The 21,503-nt window shown below is 45.3% G+C and overlaps 2 protein-coding genes across 12 annotated transcripts in view; one reads left to right on the top strand and one right to left on the bottom strand.

The window, feature by feature from the left end:
• Positions 1–21,503, bottom strand: part of LOC140402452 (ryanodine receptor 1-like) — a 497,733-nt gene that overhangs the window by 247,959 nt on the left and 228,271 nt on the right. The window lies entirely within an intron of this gene.
• Positions 1,246–19,668, top strand: msantd1 (Myb/SANT-like DNA-binding domain containing 1). Of its 2 annotated transcripts, XM_072490252.1 has the most exons (4): positions 1,246–1,737; positions 13,796–14,074; positions 17,396–17,528; positions 19,235–19,668. In XM_072490252.1, exons 1-4 carry the CDS (start codon positions 1,481–1,483, stop codon positions 19,268–19,270), a joined length of 705 nt encoding a protein of 234 aa, XP_072346353.1. In that variant the 5' UTR covers positions 1,246–1,480; the 3' UTR covers positions 19,271–19,668. The 2 variants fall into 2 exon arrangements, with proteins under 2 accessions (XP_072346353.1, XP_072346352.1); XM_072490251.1 differs by having other exon boundaries at positions 17,396–19,668.

The following is a 21,503-nucleotide window of genomic DNA, read 5'->3' as shown; positions in this document are numbered from 1 at the left end:
AAATATTACAAAATGGTCTATTACTAGAAGTATTTCACATTGGATTGGCAAACTCATTGACATCTCCATGGCACAGCAACTTGAACATTTCTGCTTCTTAAGTATTGGGTTTGATAATGCAAGAACAGTGGACATGAAACGCCAGCAGTAGCAACAAGACCTTTTAAAGCTGTAATAGCACTAAAATCAGTAGCTAGGTTATCGATCGACAGCGAAGTGTGATTTATACTGCCCGGGTTCAAGCATCACTCTCCCAGACAAAAGGGAAACCTGATAATGCGGCACTCCCAGCTGACAATTTGTAACTGTACTGGGTATAGACAGGAGAGGTAACTTCTCAAAGTTTATTTAGTCTATCGAGTGCCTGCAAAGGTCAACAGACCCCTGTATACTATTTAAACCTCGCTTAACAGGGCACTGGAACTATCCTCCATCAATGTCAAGCCCTAACTGTATAAAATGGCCCCTTTGCGGTGCTCGTATTATCATGAGATGTCATTAAAAGCACCCAAGATTGGGACGCGCTCCAATCATACTGTCACTCCTTTGCATTGTCGCAAAGTTCTTTACAGCAATTCAGAAGTGCAAACATGAACAGCTAAAATGAGTAGCTATTGTTTTTAAATGTTATATACCGAGGATTTTAATTCTTCTGCTTGGTCTCGATTTTACCAGGCCACATTATGTGTCGTAAAGTGTTGTAATAAAGCATCTTTTGTAGCATTTTATTTATTTATTCGGGAACCCCAGCTGTCAAAAGCAGCGAAAACTAATAGGATATGTCATATTCAAGATCAAAAATGCATCAGTTGTATCGGCAATACATCTTGCAACAACATGCTGTAAAATTCAATTAACACTTCAAATACTGACTATCCACAAGGGTAGCATTTTCTGAAGCTAAATTACAGTATTTTTCCATTGGTAATGACTGAAAGGGTGGACAATGCGACTAGTCACACGGAATAAATCTATTTCAGACTTTTAGCTCTTAATCACATTAATTAGCACTTCCGACAGATGGTTAATTCAAAGGTTTCAACTGAGAGCTTTTAGAATTAAAGAGCAACCTTCAATGCATGGAGGGAACCAATTAAAAGCTTTTAGGCAAAGTAGCATCATCAGCGAGACCATTACTGATACAATGTTACCCTGGCAACAGCGACTTTACTGCAAGAGCTAACAGGCACCAGCTCAAAAGGCTTTAAGTATTTAAATACAGAACAGAATGCCAAAATCCTGCACCCTTGACAGAAGGTAGCATCCTAGAAGCTTTCATCCAAAAGCATTCACTTGAAAGAACTTGGTGTTAGTCATCCATCACCAACCCTTTTATCTGAAACCTTTTGAACGTTTTCTTAAAAAGGTTTCAGGAAAGCTTGCCAGAATCTAAAAGCTTTTCAATTAGTCATCAGTCATGAACTCTCAGAGATAAGATGTTTAAAGCCTTCCTCTCACGATATGTTGATGTATTTCCAAAATGGCAGCTTGCAACAGTGGCAGCAGCAGCAGTTTAGCTGCACAGGTCGACAAACCAAAGAGATCAAGTAACTGGACCGAGGTTGAAACAAGTGCCCTGATACGAATATGGAATGAATATTTATCAGACCTTCGAACAGCCAAGAGAAATGCGAAAGTGTATGAAAAAATAGCCGAAGAATTTTTCGAAGCGACTGGAATAAGTAGAGATAAGGACCAAATCAGAACCAAAGTTACTAATTTGACCTTCCAATACAGGTAAGCGCAAAGTATGTATTGTAAAATAGGATTCAGCCTTTAAATTCTTCTTTCCCTTGAGGGTTTCTTTTCTGTATTAATATTGTGCTGTTCATTAATGTTATGAATAATCAATCTCTGCAAAATGCTGTCTTTATGTGAAAGCAACTTTGCAGTTCTAATGCAGGATTCCAGAAAATGTTCAGCTACAGACTATGGATAAATCAAGGATCCTCAAAGCAAAGTGTGTAACCTATGGATACATTTTTGGTCAAATTTATCTTCCATCAAATTGTTTAACTGGATCTAGCTCCTCCTCCTCCTCCAGGTACCAAGCCCGATGGGTGTTGGTGATCATGGGCTTTCACCGGATTGGTCCGTGATTACGCTTGGCAAAGTACTGCAGGTGGTTTGCCCTTTCCTTTTGCAGTATGACAGACCAGGAAACTCTCCCACTCGTATCCCCAGCCATCGGGCGTATTGGAAGGATTTACAGGCCGATAACCAACCTGTTTGGCCACGTTATGAACGCAACGCCCATGGCCATCAATTCCTGAAGTTGGACTTGAACCCAGATGTATGGGATGCTATCACTGTGCCCCAAGGCCTCCTATTTTTTGACTACCAAATGGTTTGTTTTCTTGGACTCCAGTACTACTAGACAGTCTGGGCAGAATCTTTGTCCTCATGTGGGGGCGGTACAGCTGGAGGCAGGCAGGCACAAAAATGTACGCTGCTGGCCAGCTTACCAGCAGCTTCTAGTTTCTGGACCATTTACCCAGAGTGGGATCGAGAGCAGGAGGGCTACCTCCGACTCCCAGCAAAAGTAGCCACTTAATTACGGTAAGTTAATGGTCTATTAAGGGCAATTATCAGATGTCAGTTGGAATTATCCTATCAATGGGCAGGCCCACAATTTTGTGAACAGGCCCCGCTGCCTCGCGCAGTGGTTCAGGCCTGATGCCTTGTTTTTATATCATCATAGAATTTACAGTGCAGAAGGAGGCCATTCGGCCCATTGAGTCTGCACCGGCTCTTGGAAAGAGCACCCGACCCAAGGTCAACACCTCCACCCTATCCCCATAACCCAGTAACCCCACCCAACACTAAGGGCAATTTTGGACACTAAGGGCAATTTAGCATGGCCAATCCACCTAACCTGCACATCTTTGGACTGTGGGAGGAAACCGGAGCACCCGGAGGAAACCCACGCACACATGGGGAGGATGTGCAGACTCCGCACAGACAGTGACCCAAGCCGGAATCGAACCTGGGACCCTGGAGCTGTGAAGCAATTGTGCTAACCACCATGCTACTGTGCTGCCCTTGTGGCAGTCTCCCACCAGGGCTTCAGGCCCGCTGCCTTGTGCAGTCTCCCACCAGGGGTTCAGGCCTGCGGCCTTGCGCAGTCTCCCACCGGAGCTTCAGGCCCGCTGCCTTGTGCAGTCTCCCACCAGAGCTTCAGGCCTGCAGTCTCCCACCAGGGGTTCAGGCCTGCGACCTTGCGGCAGTCTCCCACCAGGGCTTCAGGCTCGCTGCCTTGTGCAGCCTCCCACCAGGGCTTCAGGCCTGCGGTATCCCATCAGGGCTTCAGGCCCGCTGCCTTGTGCAGTCTCCCGCCAGGGCTTCAGGCCTGCGGTCTCCCATCAGGGCTTCAGGCCCGCTGCCTTGTGCAGTCTCCCACCAGAGCTTCAGGCCTGCAGTCTCCCATCAGGGCTTCAGGCCCGCTGCCTTGTGCAGTCTCCCACCAGGGGTTCAGGCCTGCGGCCTTGCGGCAGTCTCCCACCAGGGCTTCAGGCCCGCTGCCTTGTGCAGTCTCCCACCAGGGCTTCAGGCCTGCGGTATCCCATCAGGGCTTCAGGCCCGCTGCCTTGTGCAGTCTCCCACCAGGGCCTCAGGCCTGCGGTCTCCCACCAGGGTTTCAGGCCGGCTGCCTTGTGAAGTCTTCCACCAGGGTTTCAGGCCTGCGGTCTCCCATCAGGGCTTCACACCCGCTGACTTGCACAGACTCCCACCAGGGGTTCAGGCCCGCTGCCTTGTGTAGTCTCCCACCAGGGCTTCAGGCCTGCGGTCTCCCACCAGGGCTTCAGGCCTGCAGTCTCCCACCAGGGCTTCAGGCCTGCAGTCTCCCACCAGGGCTTCAGGCCTGCAGTCTCCCACCAGGGCTTCAGGCCTGCAGTCTCCCACCAGGGCTTCAGGCCTGCAGTCTCCCACCAGGGCTTCAGGCCTGCAGTCTCCCACCAGGGCTTCAGGCCTGCAGTCTCCCACCAGGGCTTCAGGCCTGCAGTCTCCCACCAGGGCTTCAGGCCTGCGGTCTCCCACCAGGGCTTCAGGCCTGCGGTCTCCCACCAGGGCTTCAGGCCTGCGGTCTCCCACCAGGGCCTCAGGCCTGCGGTCTCCCACCAGGGCCTCAGGCCTGCAGTCTCCCACCAGGGCTTCAGGCACGCTGACTTGCGCAGTCTCCCACTAGGGGTTCAGGTCTGCTAGTTTGCAGCAGTCTCCCACCAGGGCTTCAGCATTCCAGTCCTCACCTGCCTGACCATATCTGCGGCCATAGGCCAGTCAGTGGAGGAGTTTCCTCGCCATTTTTTAACTGAAAGGTTGCTGAGAGGGTGCCTCAAGATGAAGGCACTGTCCACACCCCTACCTCTCTTACTTGAAATGGCTGCTTCTCTTTTAAAGCTGGAAGACCTCTTGTTTCAGCTTCAAGAGCTGACCCATTTTAATTAATTGGATGGCAAGCATGTCTTTTGGCCACCAATCGGTCAATTGAGAGGCAGAAAAAAAAAAAAAAAAAAAAAAAAAAAAAAAAAAAATCGCCTCCACTTCTACCATCCTTTTCAGCACCGAGTTCCAGGATATATAGAATAAACACAAGAAACTCGAGAGAAAATTGCAATGAGGTAGTTAGTATTCAGTTATTTTCTCCGCCTCACCTCCTTCTAAAAGATAGGTTACTTCGAGGGCATGATTTTGTTTGGTCCTGACGCCACATTGCTGGGGACATCTGTATTGGGGATTCTATTATTTTCCTGAGACACAAGTTATTTAGTTACATGCGTACAAGGAATCGTATCAATTTTCCTCACTGCAGCCAATTAGGAGAATAGGAAACTGCAAGGGAGAATGTAATCGACTATGAAGAGTTACAAACAGATTGCAGGTACATATATGGCAAACTCAGATCAAAGGTGTCAGCTTTGGCTCGGTGGTAGGTTTGTGAGTGAAGTCTCATTTTAAAGCCTTGAGCACATGATCTAGGCTGACACTTCAGTGAAGTGCTGGATGAGTGCTGCTCAGCCAAAGGTGCTGTTGATTAGGTTAGATGTTAAACAGAGTTCTGCTGTCTCAGGTCTCAGCCCATAGATTGATTGATTGATATTTATTGCCACATGTACTGAAGTACAGTGAAAAGTATTTTTCTGCGGCCAAGGGAACGTACACAGTACGTACATAGCAGACAAAAGAATACTCGACAGAGTACATTGGCAATGGTACATCAACAATTGGAGATTTGTAACAGTGCAGCACAAGGGCCAAACAAGAGCAGCATAGGGCATCGTGAATAGTGTTCTTACAGGGAACAGATCAGTCCAAGGGAGAGTCGTTGAGGAGTCTAGTAGCTGTGGGGAAGAAGCTGTTCCTATGTCTGGACGTGCGGGTCTTCAGACTTCTGCCTGATGGAAGAGTCTGGAAGAAAGCAAAGCCTGGGTGGGAGGGGTCTCTGACAATGCTGTCTGACTTCCTGAGGGAGCGGGAGGTGTATACAGAATCAATGGGAGGATGACAAGCTTGTGTGATGTGTTGGGCTGAGTTCACCACACTCTGCGAGCAGTTGCCACACCAAGCTGTGATGCAGCCGGATAGGAAGCTCTCTATGGCACATCTGTAGACGTTTGAGAGTCGATGCAGACATGCCGAATTTCTTTAGCTTCCATAGGAAGTAGAGACGTTGTTGGGCTTTCTTGACTGTTGCATCAATGTGAGTGGACCAGGACAGATTGTTGGTGATGGTGATCCCCAGGAACTTAAAGCTATCGACCATCTCCACTTCGCAGCCATTGATGTAGACAGAGGGGTGTGTCGTGTTACACTTCCTGAAGTCGATGATCCGTTCCTTGGTCTAGCCAGCATTGAGAGAGAGGTTGTTTTCGGTACACCATGCAACCAAATGATCTATCTCCCTTCTGTAGTCTGATTTGTTGTTGTTTGAGATACGACCGACCATAGTCGTATCATCTGCAAATTTATAGATTGAATTGGAGTTAAATCCTGCCACACAGTCGTATGTGTGTAGGAAGTATATTGTATGCTACTATTTCGAAGGATAGCAGGGTAATTCTCTTCTGTATCCGGACTAAAATTTGGCAGAATCACAACAACATTTCTTTCACTGTTGCTTATAACATTGCTTCTTGCTACTTTACAACAGTGACTTGGCAGTGACCTGTTGGACGTCCTGAAGTTGTTAAAGGTGCTGTATAAACCCAACTTTTGTAGTACATTTTGGGGTAAAAAAGAATTTGAATGACAATACAACTTAAATGGTAAAAGTCTCAAAGAAGATCAGTAGCAGAAAAACACCAGCTGGTGAAATTTGAATTTAAAAAAACAACTTGGAATTAAAAGTCTAATGACTTGAAATAATGGGGAGCCTGGTTTACGCCATCAGTCTGGCAGAGTGGGGGGGGGGGGAGAGCTGATAAGAGTCAGCAAGGCCAGCTCCACAGAGATTGAGGTGCCATCTCCAGCACTGAGGTGGAACTCCCCCTTCCTCTCTCACCACAGAGGTATGTGGGGGGATGGGGCTCTTTTCACCCCCCCCCTCCCCCCCCGCACAACCACCAATGTTGCTGGTACTCCCTCCCTCACTGCCAGATCTCCCCTGGCACACCCCCTTCACTGCTATGTGTCCCCCTTTAAAGGCTAAGCTGTGCCTGTGCCAGCCTCTCTTCTCCCCCCCCCCAACCCCCGGGATCTTAGCAGCCCCCCCCCCCCCCCCCCCCGAGCACCAGCGGGATCCCGTCGATTGTTTCCCAACATCATAACGTTGTTGTGAAGCTCGCCAACGTTATGTCATGTTGGCAAGGCTTGAATCTTCAGTGAGCAGGGGCGGGGGGGGGAAATCATGTGGCCTGCAGGCCCTTAAATAATATTTAAATTCATTAAAATGCATTTAAACTGTGGGAGGGAACCTCGCTACATCACGGGCGAGGGCCGGGAAAATCAGGAAACCAGATCTCCCCGTCAAGAATCTAGTTTCCTGATTCATGCGCCAAACGTAGAACCAAATTTGCCCCTAACATTACTAAGATTAGTTTCCAATTCCGGTATGAAATAGAATTCAAATTTCACCAGCTGCCATGATGGGATTTGAACCTACGCCACCAGAGCAGTAAACGGAGGCCTCTGGAATATTAGTCCAGTGACATTACCACTGCGTAATCATCTCCCCCTGTAAGGGGGTTGGTGTTGTGCAAAAATACAATGCCGATTCACTAGAAGGACACCATTGAGAGTATGGAATTATGATGGAAGTGGAAAACATTGTATTGTGTTCACTGCAACATGAAAGTTAAAGGTGATCCAAGGGAAGAGTTTAAAGTTTGGAAGAAGTTGGGAGGATAAATAGTTTGACGTTATTTTGTCAATGACTCAACAATATGAGGGTTTAAATTCACAATTATCCCAAAGAAAGACAAGATTTTCAAAAAAGGTTAGAATATGGATTTAAAAAAATTCATGTGTGTCACGTGAGCACCGCTGGCATAATCAACATTTAATGCTGATGCCCAATTGCCCTCGAGAAAGTGTGCTGAGCCTCTTGAACTCCAATCCATGTGGTGTAGTTCATGTCCATAGAGCTCTTTGTGTAGGAGTTCCAGCATTTTGACCCAGCAACAGGGGGCTGGATTTAATGCTCACGGTGGTGAACCCGTTCACCTGCTGGTGAACCAGTGGCGACCCCGCTGAGGCCATTCCCATCATTGAAAGCCAACTAGGCACCTTCCCATTGGCCCTGGGGTTCCAAAGGCCTAAATGATGGGGAGGCCTTTGTCTCTTAGAGCTTCTGGCTAAACAGAGGCCAGAGGCTCTTCAGTACCAACGCACCACATGGAGGATTAGTCACAGCCCCTTTGGCGGCAAGCCTTGGGAGAAGGAGTAGCCATGGAACACTCGAAAGTGAGATTGGATTGGGTGCAGGAATTCATCAGGGTCAGTCAGGCAGGCTCCTACAAGAGAGCAATGGGGTTGGAGAGCAATGGGGTTGGTTTAAGAGCAGTAGGTGGTCTTTCCCACAGTAGCGGCCTTGCTGCCATCTGCTCCACTAAATTCCACTCGGAGAGAGCAGCGACAGAGTTGCAAGTCAGGATGGTGTGCGACCTGGAGGTGGTAGTTTCCCCATGTGCCTGCTGCCCTTGTTCTAGGTGACAGAAGCCACACGTTTGTTAAAGGAGCCGAGGTGAGTTGCTGTTGTGCACCCTGTAGATGGTACACATTGCTGTCTTTGGAGGGAGTGAATGTTTAATGTGATGGATGGGGTGCCAATCAAACAGGATTATTTTTCCCTGGTTGGTGTGGGCTCCTGATGTTTCTGGAGCTGCACTTATCCAGGCAAATGGAGAGTATGCACACTCCTATTGCATTGCTCAGATGACCATTCAAGCTTGAGACATCACTGCATTTAATACGGATTTACACATTTGAAGTATATGGAGCCTGTGGAAAAAAGCAAGCAGCTGGAATCAGCTCCGAAATGCAGCTTGCATTATGTACAACAGCCTTCTTCTGTGCTAATAGTTCAATCATAGAGATAAACTTGCATTGGAGTACCCTATTAATCAGTTAAATAGGTTATACTATTGTTTGAATTATTTATACAATGGAGAGGTGCATAGATCATCCATGTGTTTAGCAAAATGGGGCTGGAATTTCACTTACAGTTTGGAGGATTAGATGACTCGGCTCTGTAAAGGCCCTTCCTATTGAGTCCCTTATTTCCTATTTCTTTTCTTTTGTCAGTATCATTTTTGGTCCATGGTTCTTTAATGGAGGCATACTTTTAAGTCGAGCAGAGGAAGTGAGGAACGCAAAAGGTTCAAAGTAATACACTGTGCTATGGAGTTAAGTTTTTGAACAGAAGAACTCATCGGAGGGATTCGGTCAGTTTGGTTGACCGGTGGCCAATGGATTGGCCAGGGACAGTAATCTGCCTGGCAACAGACAGCAATTGGGTCCTACCAGGTGGGATTTTCAGAGGTACCAGCAGAAAGCTTCTGGACTCCTAAAGGGGAGCTGCGTTGCTCTCTCTATCGCTTTCTCTCAAACGTTGGCTGTTTGCTGTTACTGTAAACTTACAGAGAAGTCACTGGGCCCTCAAGGTGGAGGCAGCTCTCTCGGTCTCTCCCAGCTGTCTACTGTCTGAAGGCAGAAGTCTCTAGGCCCTGATGAGTCTATAGTGAAAACCATTACAGACTGAAGTGCAAGGATCTTCCGGTTTAATCCCCGTGTGTTCCCTGTTTCTCCTTTTAATTGCCATTATTCTTTTTGCTATTACAATATTTGTCCATAGATGATTAATGGCTTTAACGCCAAGCAGTTTCTCTTAATTCAACAAGAAAACCAGAAGTATGTGGGGTTTTGGTCTGACATCAGTGATGCCCTGCACTGACTGGCTTGGCTGGTGACTAATGAACTGACCTAAAAGCTGGGTCCTGTTCGAGGACGGGCAATGATTGGTTCTGCTGTCTCTGGAATTATCCTCCGTGAGACCAGGTTTTCAAAACTAAATTTATAGCACCCGATTTGTTTTTCCAATTAAAGGGCAATCTATGATTTAGCGTGGCCAATTCACCTACCCTACACATTTTTGGGGGTTGTGTGTGTGTGTGTGCGTGTGTGCGTGTGTGTGTGTGTGTGGTGGTGGGGGGGGGGGGGGGGTGAGACCCTTGCAGATATGGGGAGAATGTGCAAACTCCACATGGAGTGTGACCCGGGGCCAGGATCAAACCCGGGTCCTCGCCACGTTGAGGCAGCAGTGTGGCACTGAGCCACGATGGTGACCAGATACCAGGTTTGTCCTGACTTTTAGTATGGTTTAGAAGCCTGGAGAAAGCAGTCTGACCCACTCTCTCTCATCTAATGGATTCTCACCGAAGATCCGGGGTAAAAACGTCTCTCTCTACAGAGCAAGACTGAATTGCAAATAAATAAAGTCAAGCCATGCGATGAAGTCAGGGTTCGACACAAAGCCAAGTGAAGGAGCCATTCCATCTTCCCACAGTAAGGTGGTGTGGTTTCTTTCGTTTTTGAGATAAGGGCTGATTCTCTCTCCGAAACTCTCTGAAAAGTCCTGTATGGTTCTTTCCTCAGTAAGGCTGGAGGTTATTCTGGTCAAGCTGGAAACCAGGTAAGATTAAAACTCAGGCTGGAGTTGGGCTGAAGTGAGACAAAGAGGCTTAAATAATTAAACGTGCCTGAGGCTGTTCCTTTGAGTGAAGATTCAGGTTAATGTGACTCCAATAATAATAATAATCTCTTGTCATGAGTAGGCTTCAATGAAGTTACTGTGAAAAGCCCCTAGTTGCCACATTCCGGCGTCTGTCCGGGGAGGCCGGTACAGGAATTGAACCCGCGCTGCTGGCATTGTTCTGCATTACAAGCCAGCTGTTTAGCTCAGTGTGCTAAACCAGCCCCTACCCAGAGGAAATCATATTGTCTGGGAGTACTGACTGAATGTTTCCACCAGAAGATCACTCAGTGGCTTCGATCATTCCGCATTCTGGGAACACAGCCTTTTGCAATGACTTCAAGATCAGAAGCAAGGATTCCAGTCTTTCTTATAATCTTAATCCCCATTATTTTTATCCCCCATCCCTCTGCATTTGTCTCTCTTGTATGTGTGTGGGTAGAGAGTGGAACGGTTAAAGAGAGGGGGTGCAGCAGGTTAGCTGGTCATTATTCAATTATAATTACTGCATAGTTCAACTTTATTTGTTATAAATAAACAGTTAATGTGTTCAACTTACAGACCTGGTGGCTATAAATTATTGGGCAGTCAAAGATATCAGGAATTTTATACAAATTATTGGTTCATTCACGTTTTGTGACTCCTGGGCCTGTGGGGCAGGAATCGACCGCACACTAGCCCAGGGTGTTATAAAAGAAGGCAAAGGTATCATCCAACTGTTGGCTTAGTCTGAAGGAGGAATCTAACAGGAAGACTTCCATCAGAAAGAGGCTTTTATCCTTTCAATATATATATTTGTTTTACGGCCCTCCTTCCCCTTTGTTTGATAGTCCCGTGTGCCCGTGTGTCGATGTTGGGGAGAATTAAAGAGGGGGGGGGTTATAAATTAGATTGTTGACCAGTTGTATTTGTTGCTTATTGAATGAGTTATTGTTAATAATGAAAGTCAATTGTGTTTACATTTACAAACCTGGTGACTGTAATTATTGAGCAGCCAAAGGGACTTCGGCTACTTTTAAAACAAAAAATTATATTTCAACTGTGTTGCAACTCCGGATCAAGTGGAGCTGGGATTGACTGCGCACTAACCCAGGGTGTTACAACAGCTCTTAATACCTCCTTCTGTTCTCTTACTAGATAAGGAGGAGGGGGAAAAGCTTTGAATCCTGGTAACAACCGACAAATTTCAAGAAGTCTGTGCAACATCCCTTCACTACTGCTGAATGCCACTCTAAATGCTCTCTAGTAAGCACTTTATTCAGAGTAGGAAAGCTATTACAAAAAGCATCGTCGTCCATGTAACTAGATCTATGTTAACAATTTAGCACAGGGCTAAATCGCTGGCTTTGAAAGCAGACCAAGGCAGGCCAGCAGCACGGTTCAATTCCGTAACAGCCTCCCCGCACAGGCGCTGGAATGTGGCGACTAGGGGCTTTCCACAGTAACTTCATTTGAAGCCTATTTGTGACAATAAGCGAGTTTCATTTCATTTTTCAATTATATGCGTTATGACATGTTGCGTCATTGACAAGACCATTAAGTCAAAGGGGACATTTTAAAACACAAGATGAAACAGAATGTTCTGGAAAAGGGGATGATGCATGTGGACTAAACACCTCCACCCAAAGACGGGCACATGGAAGTAATCTCGAATAGAAAACTAGAAATCTAGTGGTGGTTTTAGCACCTGGTGCAGCTTTTCTTTAGACACAGAGACAAAGCAGATACGTTTGGGGTGAGAAGCCAAGCAGACACTGCTGTGAAGAGCAGAGAAGGATTGTTTTGCATTCGCAACTAAACAGGATACTTGTGCAAGTAAGTTTCCTGTTCAAAAGGAAGGGGAGAGAATTCATAGAATTTACAGTGCAGAAGGAGGCCATTCGGCCCATCGAGTCTGCACCGGCTCTTTGAAAGAGCATCCTACCCAATCCCACACCTCCACCCTATCCCCATAACCCAGTAACCCGACCCAACACTAAGGGCAATTTTGGACACTAAGGGCAATTTAGAATGACCAATCCGCGTAACCTGCACATCTTTGGACTGTGGGAGGAAACCAGAGCACCCGGAGCTCCCACGCACACAGGGGGAGAACGTGCAGACTCCGCACAGACAGTGAACCAAGCCGGGAATCGAACCTGGGACCCTGGAGCTGTGAAGCAATTGTGCTAACCACCATGCTGCCCAAATGATGAAGCTTTTGGAGATTTAAAGAGCAAAGAGTTGCCAAGGGGGTCTTGCTGGTGCAAGTCAGATCTGGAAACCTCAGGCCGAGTGAAACAACTTTCAAGGAACACTGGAAATTTCAACTTCATTTGGCAGGGAGAAGTGAGCCTGCTGGAGATGGGAGAGTAATTTTGGACTTGTTCTTGTGATGCTACACATCTGCCAGAAGTACAAGGAGCAGCAAAATGATACAGATGGATCCTGATTGTGTTAGTTAACACAAAGGACCTTTTCTTTATCTTTGTGCAGTTATTAATAGTTAAGTAATGTTTGATCTATGATGATTTTAGTTTGGCTGTTGCAGTAAACTGCTTAAACCTGTGAAATGCTGTTCTTTAGTAACTTCTATTGGTTGCTGGAAAATTAATCTCTTTTTAAAGGATTATTGGTCTCCATGGGGATTGTAACATATGCCATACATGAATTCTACATAATGCAATGAATGACTTGGGACAGGTATTTTTGGAGGCTAATTGTGGTGGCTGGGCAGTTAATCTTTTTGGGGGGTAAGTCATGGAATGGCTACCCATCCACAAGCATGGATAGATACAGCCATTTATCAGAAGCTGATTGAAAAACTCCAGTGAGCCTACAGGCCCTCCACGGCATCAGGGGCACTAGCAGATGACAGGAAGCAGCCTCCCCAGCAGATAGCCAGTGGGTGGGAAGGGGGCGGGCAGCTTGACTTTGAGGACCTTTCCCTTTTCCTCGCCACATGTCATCCCTAGCCACAATGTCGAGGTCCCAACAAAACAGAAAATCCTGCCCTTCGACTCCATGTTGAAATTCTACATTGGAGGGATTAACTTTTCCTCAGCTTGACGGGCAATCAAAATTAAAAATATCTGTAGTCTGAACAGGCCTAAATATTAATGCAAAATGACACATCCTGTGGGTGCTGACCATGTGCTTATTAGGTCATATATCTTTACCTCTGCTTGGCAAGGTTTCATGCAAAAAACGTTAATGATTCACAATTCATTTATTGGAGGGTTTTAATTCATTATCAAATATATATTTATTGTTTTGCATCTTGCACTCTTTCAGTAATCGTCAATTTCTATACTACTAAACCATTATTTATAAGCATATATGTCTATTGTAAAGGGGCAATTTCTTTTTATTATCTACAGCTATAACATTAAATATGTGACGCTTTGGAATAACATTTAAGGCTGTTTTTCATTGTGCAATTTCTTCTTTTATTGCTATCTCAGAGAGAGAGGTTGCCTTTGTTCTTCTATCTTAACCGTGCAAATCAATTAACATTTCTACCTTCCAAATAGTAATGCAATATCCTATTCTAATTAAGCGAAGCTATTGTTTTCTTTCTCCAAGCTGTAAGACAAAATGTTTGAAACTCATGTCTTGTATTTCAATTAGAAAACTCAAAGCTACATGTGGAAGTGTTGCTTCGTCTTCATACTGGCCATATTATGAAGCTATCCACAGCATGCTCACTCAATTCCCTGGACAGGACGAAATCAGTATATCTGAAAGTGTATTACAGATACCTTCAGTTTCCAAATCAGAAGCTCCGTCACCCCCACCAAAACCAACATCACTGCCAAATGTATCTGATGACATCTTGATATCTGAGGGAAGTTCTTGTGAGTCTGATCTGATGGAAAACTCATCTAGTTTTCATTCTTCACAACTCAGGTGAGGCAAATACAAGTGCTATTTACATTTAATTATGGGCTGAACCCAAATTGGGTTTCTTTACTCTCAACCATTACATATAGACCATCCAGTTAGCTGGTCACCTGCCAATTCAGTTGTTGCTACAAAGAGCTTTGCTTGGCGCATTTGGTTAACCTGGTGACAAAATGATGTTGGGCGGGATTCTCCAGTCCCCGAGCCCTGTGTTTCTCGATGGTGCGCAGTTTACTCGAGGCGGGATTCTCTCTTCTAGCTGCTTGTCAATGGGATTTCACATTGAAGCTACCTCAATCTGCCGGGGAACTCGTGGGCAGGGGTACGCTGCCAGTGGGAAAAGGGAATTCTACTGAACACAATCTTCAAATTTACTAACATATCTTCGGATGGTCAGTTTTTCCCCTTCTTAAGAGTTTTGCGAAGCAGGATGACAAGTGACTTACGAATGGAAAACAATCCAGTCAAAATTGGGGTCCAAACTTTAATTCCTAAATGGAAATTCTCTGAATTGATACTGTTATACCAGATTTCCTTGATTCCCATTTCTTAAAGACCAGTCAACAAAATCCTTCCAATGGTCATGCACGTTTTTCAGACTCGTCCCCATGCTTTCACATTTGACCAATAATCTGAAGGACCGTTTTGGCGAACGTGGAAGGTTATAAAGTTTAGCAATGTTATTGACTACATTATAGAAGAAGTAAAATAAAACGGAATCTAGATACAAATTAATATCCTGGTGAAAGCTTGCTTAATCCTGGAACATTAAACTCGGAGTGAGAAAAGGCCATTTTTGTCCATTTCACGGTTTGGACTCACAGTAGACCAACTTGCATCTCTCCTATTTCAGGACCAGCGCATTTCCCACAATCGCTGATTCATTTGGAATTTCTCCATACACTTCATGATTCGTCCGATTTTTGTTGATTTAATGCTATCCCCAGTAAATTCATGATTTCGAAGAGGAAACACATTGGGCTGGATTCTCCCACCCTCCATTCGCGTGTCCCTCGGCTGCGCGCCGTTCGCGGTCTGCGGGATTCTATCCTCCCGCCGCTTGGGATTTTCCATGGTAACCACCCCACATCTCCAGGGGATGCAGAGCTGCGCTGCCAGCGGGAAAAGTGAATCGCAAACACGAGAGAATTCCGGCCATCATTCTTCAAATTGTCTCTGCACAATTGTTTTGCCACCTTATCTTAGCTTTCCGTGGTTTTACAAAATGGGCCCTCTGTATACAATTGGTTAATTCCCTTCGTGACTTCAGTCTTGTCTTCTTCAATCTATTTATGGCCCTATACTGATAAGAGCATTTAATTAAGAGCATTTAATTAAAAGCATTTATAAATCACAATTCAATTCAGGCATGGAATTTAAACTTTAGATGAGGAGATAGAGAAATACTTGCATTGGCTGCTCTTTGAAGTGATCTAAAATTGGATCTTAGCCATTTGTCACTTCAATCAGTGAAGCAGCAGCCTTGCAGAACTTGCAAAATTGTTCTATTATTGTTTATAACTGAATATAATCTTTTAGATATTATAAATTTGTATGGCATGTGTATTAAAGAATACATCTTCAAGCTATTTTCTTCCTTTTGTTGGCCAGAACCGTATTCTAGTGATGCCTGACTTGCTTCCCCTGTCCTTTCATCCCTACCCCAACATGAGAAAGTGGGTTGGGGTTCATCCCATATGCATGGTTGCCTTCCAGTTGGATTTCTAGGACTAATCCTATTGCTTGACTGAACATACCTGTGATATAGCAGCAGGATTGCTGCTGCCACAAGAGGTTACCAGATAAATGGGGTCAAGATCAAAGATCAGCTGACTGGCCTCCTGATGGGGCTCAGCAGTGATGAAAGCCTACTCAAATGGGGACAAGATTAAAGAAACAGAGGTCAGGGTATGGTCCTCCTTCTTCAAGGAATTAACCTCCCAGCCATTGTTGCTGTTTCCTGGGACAAACTGCTACATTCCCAAAACAGCAACTATAGTGGCCAGACTGTTGCATATCAGGCAATGGTACCACCCTGCTACCATTTGCCCTGGAAACGACTGGACAATTGCAGTAGCAATGGCAACTTTAGGAGGCGGTAAATCTTTGTCAACTCTGCATGACGACATTAAGGGCATGAGTTAACTAAATGGGAACAAAGTCCCGTAGCGAGCGTGTTTAGCTGCCCGTTTCCCAGCGCACGCGGCGCCGAGAAACACAACGCTATCGAACGGCTCTCGGGTTAGATAGGGCGCCTCAGCGGGCAACACGCAGCCGAGACTGCACATAGCTCCATTTTCTGCACTGAGGAGCTCCGTTCGCTGGGACTCACCTGTGTAGCAAGAGATCATCCTGATTTCTGGAGCCCCCAACTCAGCCCCTACCCCACCCCCCTACCCCAGGTGGCAGTGCCAAGGTGGCACCAAAGCCAGGGTGCCACCCTGTCCAAAGGGCATGCTTACTGGGGCCACCAATTCCCAGGGAAGCCCCCACGAGTACTGTTCTGTCTGGTTTGTGGCGATCCATACTGAATGGCGCTCATCCCGAGGTCTCTGAGGCGAAGGGGTTGGATCCCAATGCCTTGGGTGCCTCAGGAAACTGCATATTAGTGAGACAAGCGGTCTCTCTCTAACGTGCAGATTTGCCAAAAAGTGAACCCGCCCACACCGGGTGGGATTTACATCGCAACGTCTCGCATCTCGGGAGCGGCGAGCCGCTTTTCAGGCGCAGTGTGGCCGTTCGATCGCGCCCCAAGTATCACCGCACACGTTTTTCACTGTTCTCTGCTGCGATCCTGCCCCACTTCAGGTGGAATTGTGGGGGAGATCTTGGTCTGTTGTCACACTATTAGAAAAGAATAAGTACTAAAAACTGAGTTCAGGCTGCCAAACTCTCGTCAGCAAAGCAAAAATGTTAATGCAAGTCTGGGCGAGATTTGAACCCATGTCCTGAAGATGAAATGTCACTTTCCAGCCCCTTGTGCCATCAAGTGCGCGAGTTGGTTACTTCATCGCACACATGGCGGGTGATTCTGAACTGCTGCCTGACTGTGTCTCACCTAAGTAATGGGTGGTCAATAGTTCAAAATTGGAGAGATATCTTTTAGCAGAAAAACAAAGAAATGAAAGAGAGACTCTACAAAGTGATTTCAATTATGCAGCAGTTTAAACATATCTCAAACAGCTTTACTTTTACATCACACGATCATTAGTTTGGTCGACATCAGCTTTAAATACACAAACAAGCAGTCGTAATGTAGGCGCTGAATCTTTAATTTAGCACATGCATTATAGATGAGCACTCTGCATCTCTGCTTTATCATTGCAGATATGGTCCACCGCCCATTAAAAAGAGGAAAACATCCAATGCTGAATTGCACAAGAAGCGTATAAAACTAATGGAATCAATGTTGGAAGAACAAAAGAAAATAAGTGCAGCCGTGGAAGAAACAAACAGAGAGGTGCAGAGAATTCTTGACCAACAAACTCTCTTATTAAATCAAAGCTTACAGCTGCAGAAGCATATGCTACATCTGTTAGAAAAAGTAGTTTGCCAGCATGGTGCCAAAAAGCCGAATGTTTTTTAAGTGCGGTCTGCGAGTATTTAGGTATCTAATGTTGAATGGGAAAGGGGACAAACTAATGTGCATAAGGTCAATTACATGGAACATATTCAAGGATTTAAATCGAGCAATCCTGATTTTCTACTTAGTACTCTATTCAGCACAGGAAATACTTTTTTTTTTAAATCAGATAGATGCAGCAACAATATTAAACAATAATAGGTCATCTTGCAATATTCTTCAACCGCAAGGACAGTAGGGAAAATGCAGTAGTTCACTGGTAGAGATGGCTGAACCCTCATCTGCTAAACACGCAAACTGCTTGCTTATTGTCTGTCCCTTTGTCACTAATTAAGTTGTGTTTTATCTGCATTTCTTGAGGCAGGTACAGTCACAATGGGAGTAAAGCATACATTTGAGGGTGACAAAGTAAGTCATGCTCTTACTTATATTTGAAGGACATACTACACAGAGTTAGCACTGTGGCTTCACAGCGCAAGGGTCCCAGGTTCGATTACTGGCTTGGTCACGGTCTGTGCGGAGTCTGCACGTTCCCCCCATGTCTGTGGGGGTTTCCTCCGGGTGCTCCGGTTTCCTCCCACAAGTCCCAAAAGATGTGCTTGTTAGGAGAATTGGACATTCTGAATTCTCCCTCCGTGTACCCGAACAGGTGCCGGAATGTGGCGACGAGGGGCTTTTCACAGTAACTTATAGAATTTACAGTGCCGAAGGAGGCTATTCGGCCCATCGAGTCTGCACCGGCTCTTGGAAAGAGCACCCTATCCAAGCCCACACCCCCACCCTATCCCCATAACCCAGTAACCCCACCCAACACTAAAGGCAATTTTGGACTAAGGGCAATTTAGCATGGCCAATCCACCTAACCTGCACATCTTTGGACTGTGGGAGGAAACCGGAGCACCTGGAGGAAACCCACGCACACACGGGGAGAACGTGCAAACTCCGCACAGACAGTGACCCAAGCCGGGAATCGAACCTGGGGCCCTGGAGCTATGAAGCAATTGTGCTAACCACTATGCTACCGTGCTGCAACTTCATTGCAGTGTTAATGTAAGCCTACTTGTGACAACAAAGATTAAATTAAATAACTGGCACCCCGTGACAAAAAAATAATAATATTTCACTATTTTGTTTTAGTTGATGTCAATGAAAGTTGCCATAAATCCTATTCTAAACTGGCTTCGGCCCTCCGTTTCTCTGGAAAGATCGCACTGTTCTGTGGCAACCCATATACAAAGCTGGCTGCATGCAATCACATCCAGTCATCATATTCAATATTAAGATGACTTTTCTTTCCGTTTCAATCAATTGGCAATCAAACAATGGTTTGCGACCAGAATAGTTTATTTGAAATGTTAACTTGTTTGTGCACTGAAGAGATTGGAATAATCTATAAATGGTAAATACTGGACAATCTCAGCAGGTCTGACAGCATCTGCAGAGAGAGAAGGGAGCTAATGTTTCGAGCCTGCATGACTCTTCTGTCAAAGTAATCCTGACTCGAAACGTTAGCTCCCTTCTCTCTCCACAGATGCTGTCACACTCCTGCCGAGATTGTCAGGTGTTCTCTGTCTTTGTTTCAGATTCCAGCATCCGCAGTAATTTGCTTTTATCTATGAATGGTGATTGGGCCGTATAGGCGAAACTACTGGAGGAAGCAGTAATACTCAGACATTAGCACCTCAGCTCATAAGGCATAAAATCTATTAAAGTCTCTGTCTGCTTGTTTCTTTTCAGGAAACAATTATAATGTTAAAGACATCCCACGTTATCGGTCAAATTGCTGTTTCTCAGTTTTGGCTCTTGCAAGAGATCGGAGCTGAAACTTCCAGTGTCCATCTAAATTGCGCTTTAAAATGACAAACTTCACCTTTATCAAGAAGTTCATCAGCCTTTAAAAAACTTTCTAAAGTAGATATACTTATTTTGTGATTGTATGTTTTATTAAAGTGGTCTGCCCTTTCGGTACCTTGCTACACCTCACTGGTTTCTATCCATTATTCAGCTTGTAAATAAATCTGACCAAATCATTTTAATCTTTGCACGTTGGTCTGATTGCGTGTTATTTTCTGTCTTTTGCAAGAGAGGCGAGACCACGGTGATGAATGTGCTTTTAATTGATATGTCAGAATTCAAGGCATATTATTAATGATGATATGCAAATCCCATGCAATATATGCGTTGGGTGAGCTGATTATAGGAGATAGTTTGCTTGTGGCAACTGCCTTTAAGCTGGGGACAGAACATAAAAATGAGGGGAGAAACTCCGAACTAACAAGTACATTATTATTATTAATGAATGGGATTGGGGTAGCATAATTTCAGGGCTGGTTAACAGACAGAAAGCAAGAGAGCAGGGATAAATTAGTCATTTTTTGAGACAGCATGCTGTAATTAGTGGGGTGTGTAAGGAATAGAGCTAGGACCTCAGCATACGGCCTAGTCAAGGAGAAGGGCAGCAGGAATTGTGAATTTTCCCCGACTCTGCGAACCTTTCTCCAAACTGGAGGAGCACGTCAGCCTGATTTTAGTGCTGGCAAGGTGTGCCTGGGCTGGAAGTGGTCCATCACCTCAGAGGCAGGCAGATGGCGCAGCCTGCAGGTTGAAAACACACCACCATTTATTGGGACGTCAACCCAATCTCAACCTTTCAACCCTCTGCCTCTCACCAACCCATTGCTCCTTCATTTGTCCCACATCCTCTCCATGACCCGTCATCCAGTATGCACCAGATACACAACAAGTGGGCCACTCTTTGAAATGCTCACAAGAAGAAAAAAAAAGCCACTCAATATTCACTCTGAAAAAATGACAGCTTTATGACGATGTTAAGAAGGGTACTAAAACACAGGCAATGGAAACCCTATTGTGGAAACCTTCACTCCACTTTACGCCTCTTAATCCTGTCCAAATAAACATCCAGACATTGAGATAATCTCTTCAAATAAAGATCAGGTTATTAAAATCATCAATCACACAAATCTAGAAAGACTCTTCAAGCTGTGTAAACAGATCCCTCTATTCCTGGAGCTCAGCCAAGCATTCATAACGAGGACATCTGGCAACTGGATCAACAGAAGCAGTTTGAGCAGATGGCCAGATATGTATTTTCCCCAGATCCCCTCATTAAAAAAGGGTTGTTTACACAGCTACAAATAAAACTGCTGGTTTTGCTTGATTAACAGTTTTATGAGCCTGTAATAATTGTAGCTTTCTATGAAGTGGGTTTTCAATGCCTGTGTTTTTATTTGGTTAAGATGTGTGAATGGGGATTAAAGATTTCTACAATGGAACTTTCACTTGTGTTTGATTGAAAGTTTTATGAGATGATAAGAGGGGCATTTTCCCCCCAAAGGGAATGGTGAACGCCCGATTTTTTTTAAATTTAAATGAGCATAACAAAGACTTGCCAGTACTGTTTTAGGGCTCAAGGGTTCTCTACCTAGTGGATACTAATAAGTGAGAATGGTGAATACACGAGTGAGATGGTTCAGGCATGAGGTTTTGGTGGTTGGGGGGGGGGGGGAGGAGGGCTGGAGGGCTAAGAATTTTCCCACTTCCGTTGCCATCCCAGCATGCAACAGCTGCCGGTGGAATCGTCACCAGTCCGTGCTTGCCACAAGATGGAAATACAGTGGATGGGCAGTCAGGATGGGAGCGGGATCGCAAACTCAAGAAAATTCCTGATCCCCCTATTCCTGCATCGAAGACAAAAATAAGCTCTACAAGTCCACGTGCTGAATTTTCAAAGGCCTGTGCTCACAAGGTGGGGAATGGTGAAACTGGGAGGGAAAACACACTGAACTGTCTCCATGACATATTCTTGCCTCAGCGGGATTATGAAGTAGTTGG

The sequence above is a fragment of the Scyliorhinus torazame genome, chromosome 25, assembly GCF_047496885.1.
Source record: "Scyliorhinus torazame isolate Kashiwa2021f chromosome 25, sScyTor2.1, whole genome shotgun sequence".
NCBI lineage: Eukaryota > Metazoa > Chordata > Chondrichthyes > Carcharhiniformes > Scyliorhinidae > Scyliorhinus > Scyliorhinus torazame.
Note: the sequence above shows the minus strand (reverse complement) of the source record. Positions and strands in the feature narration are given on the sequence as shown.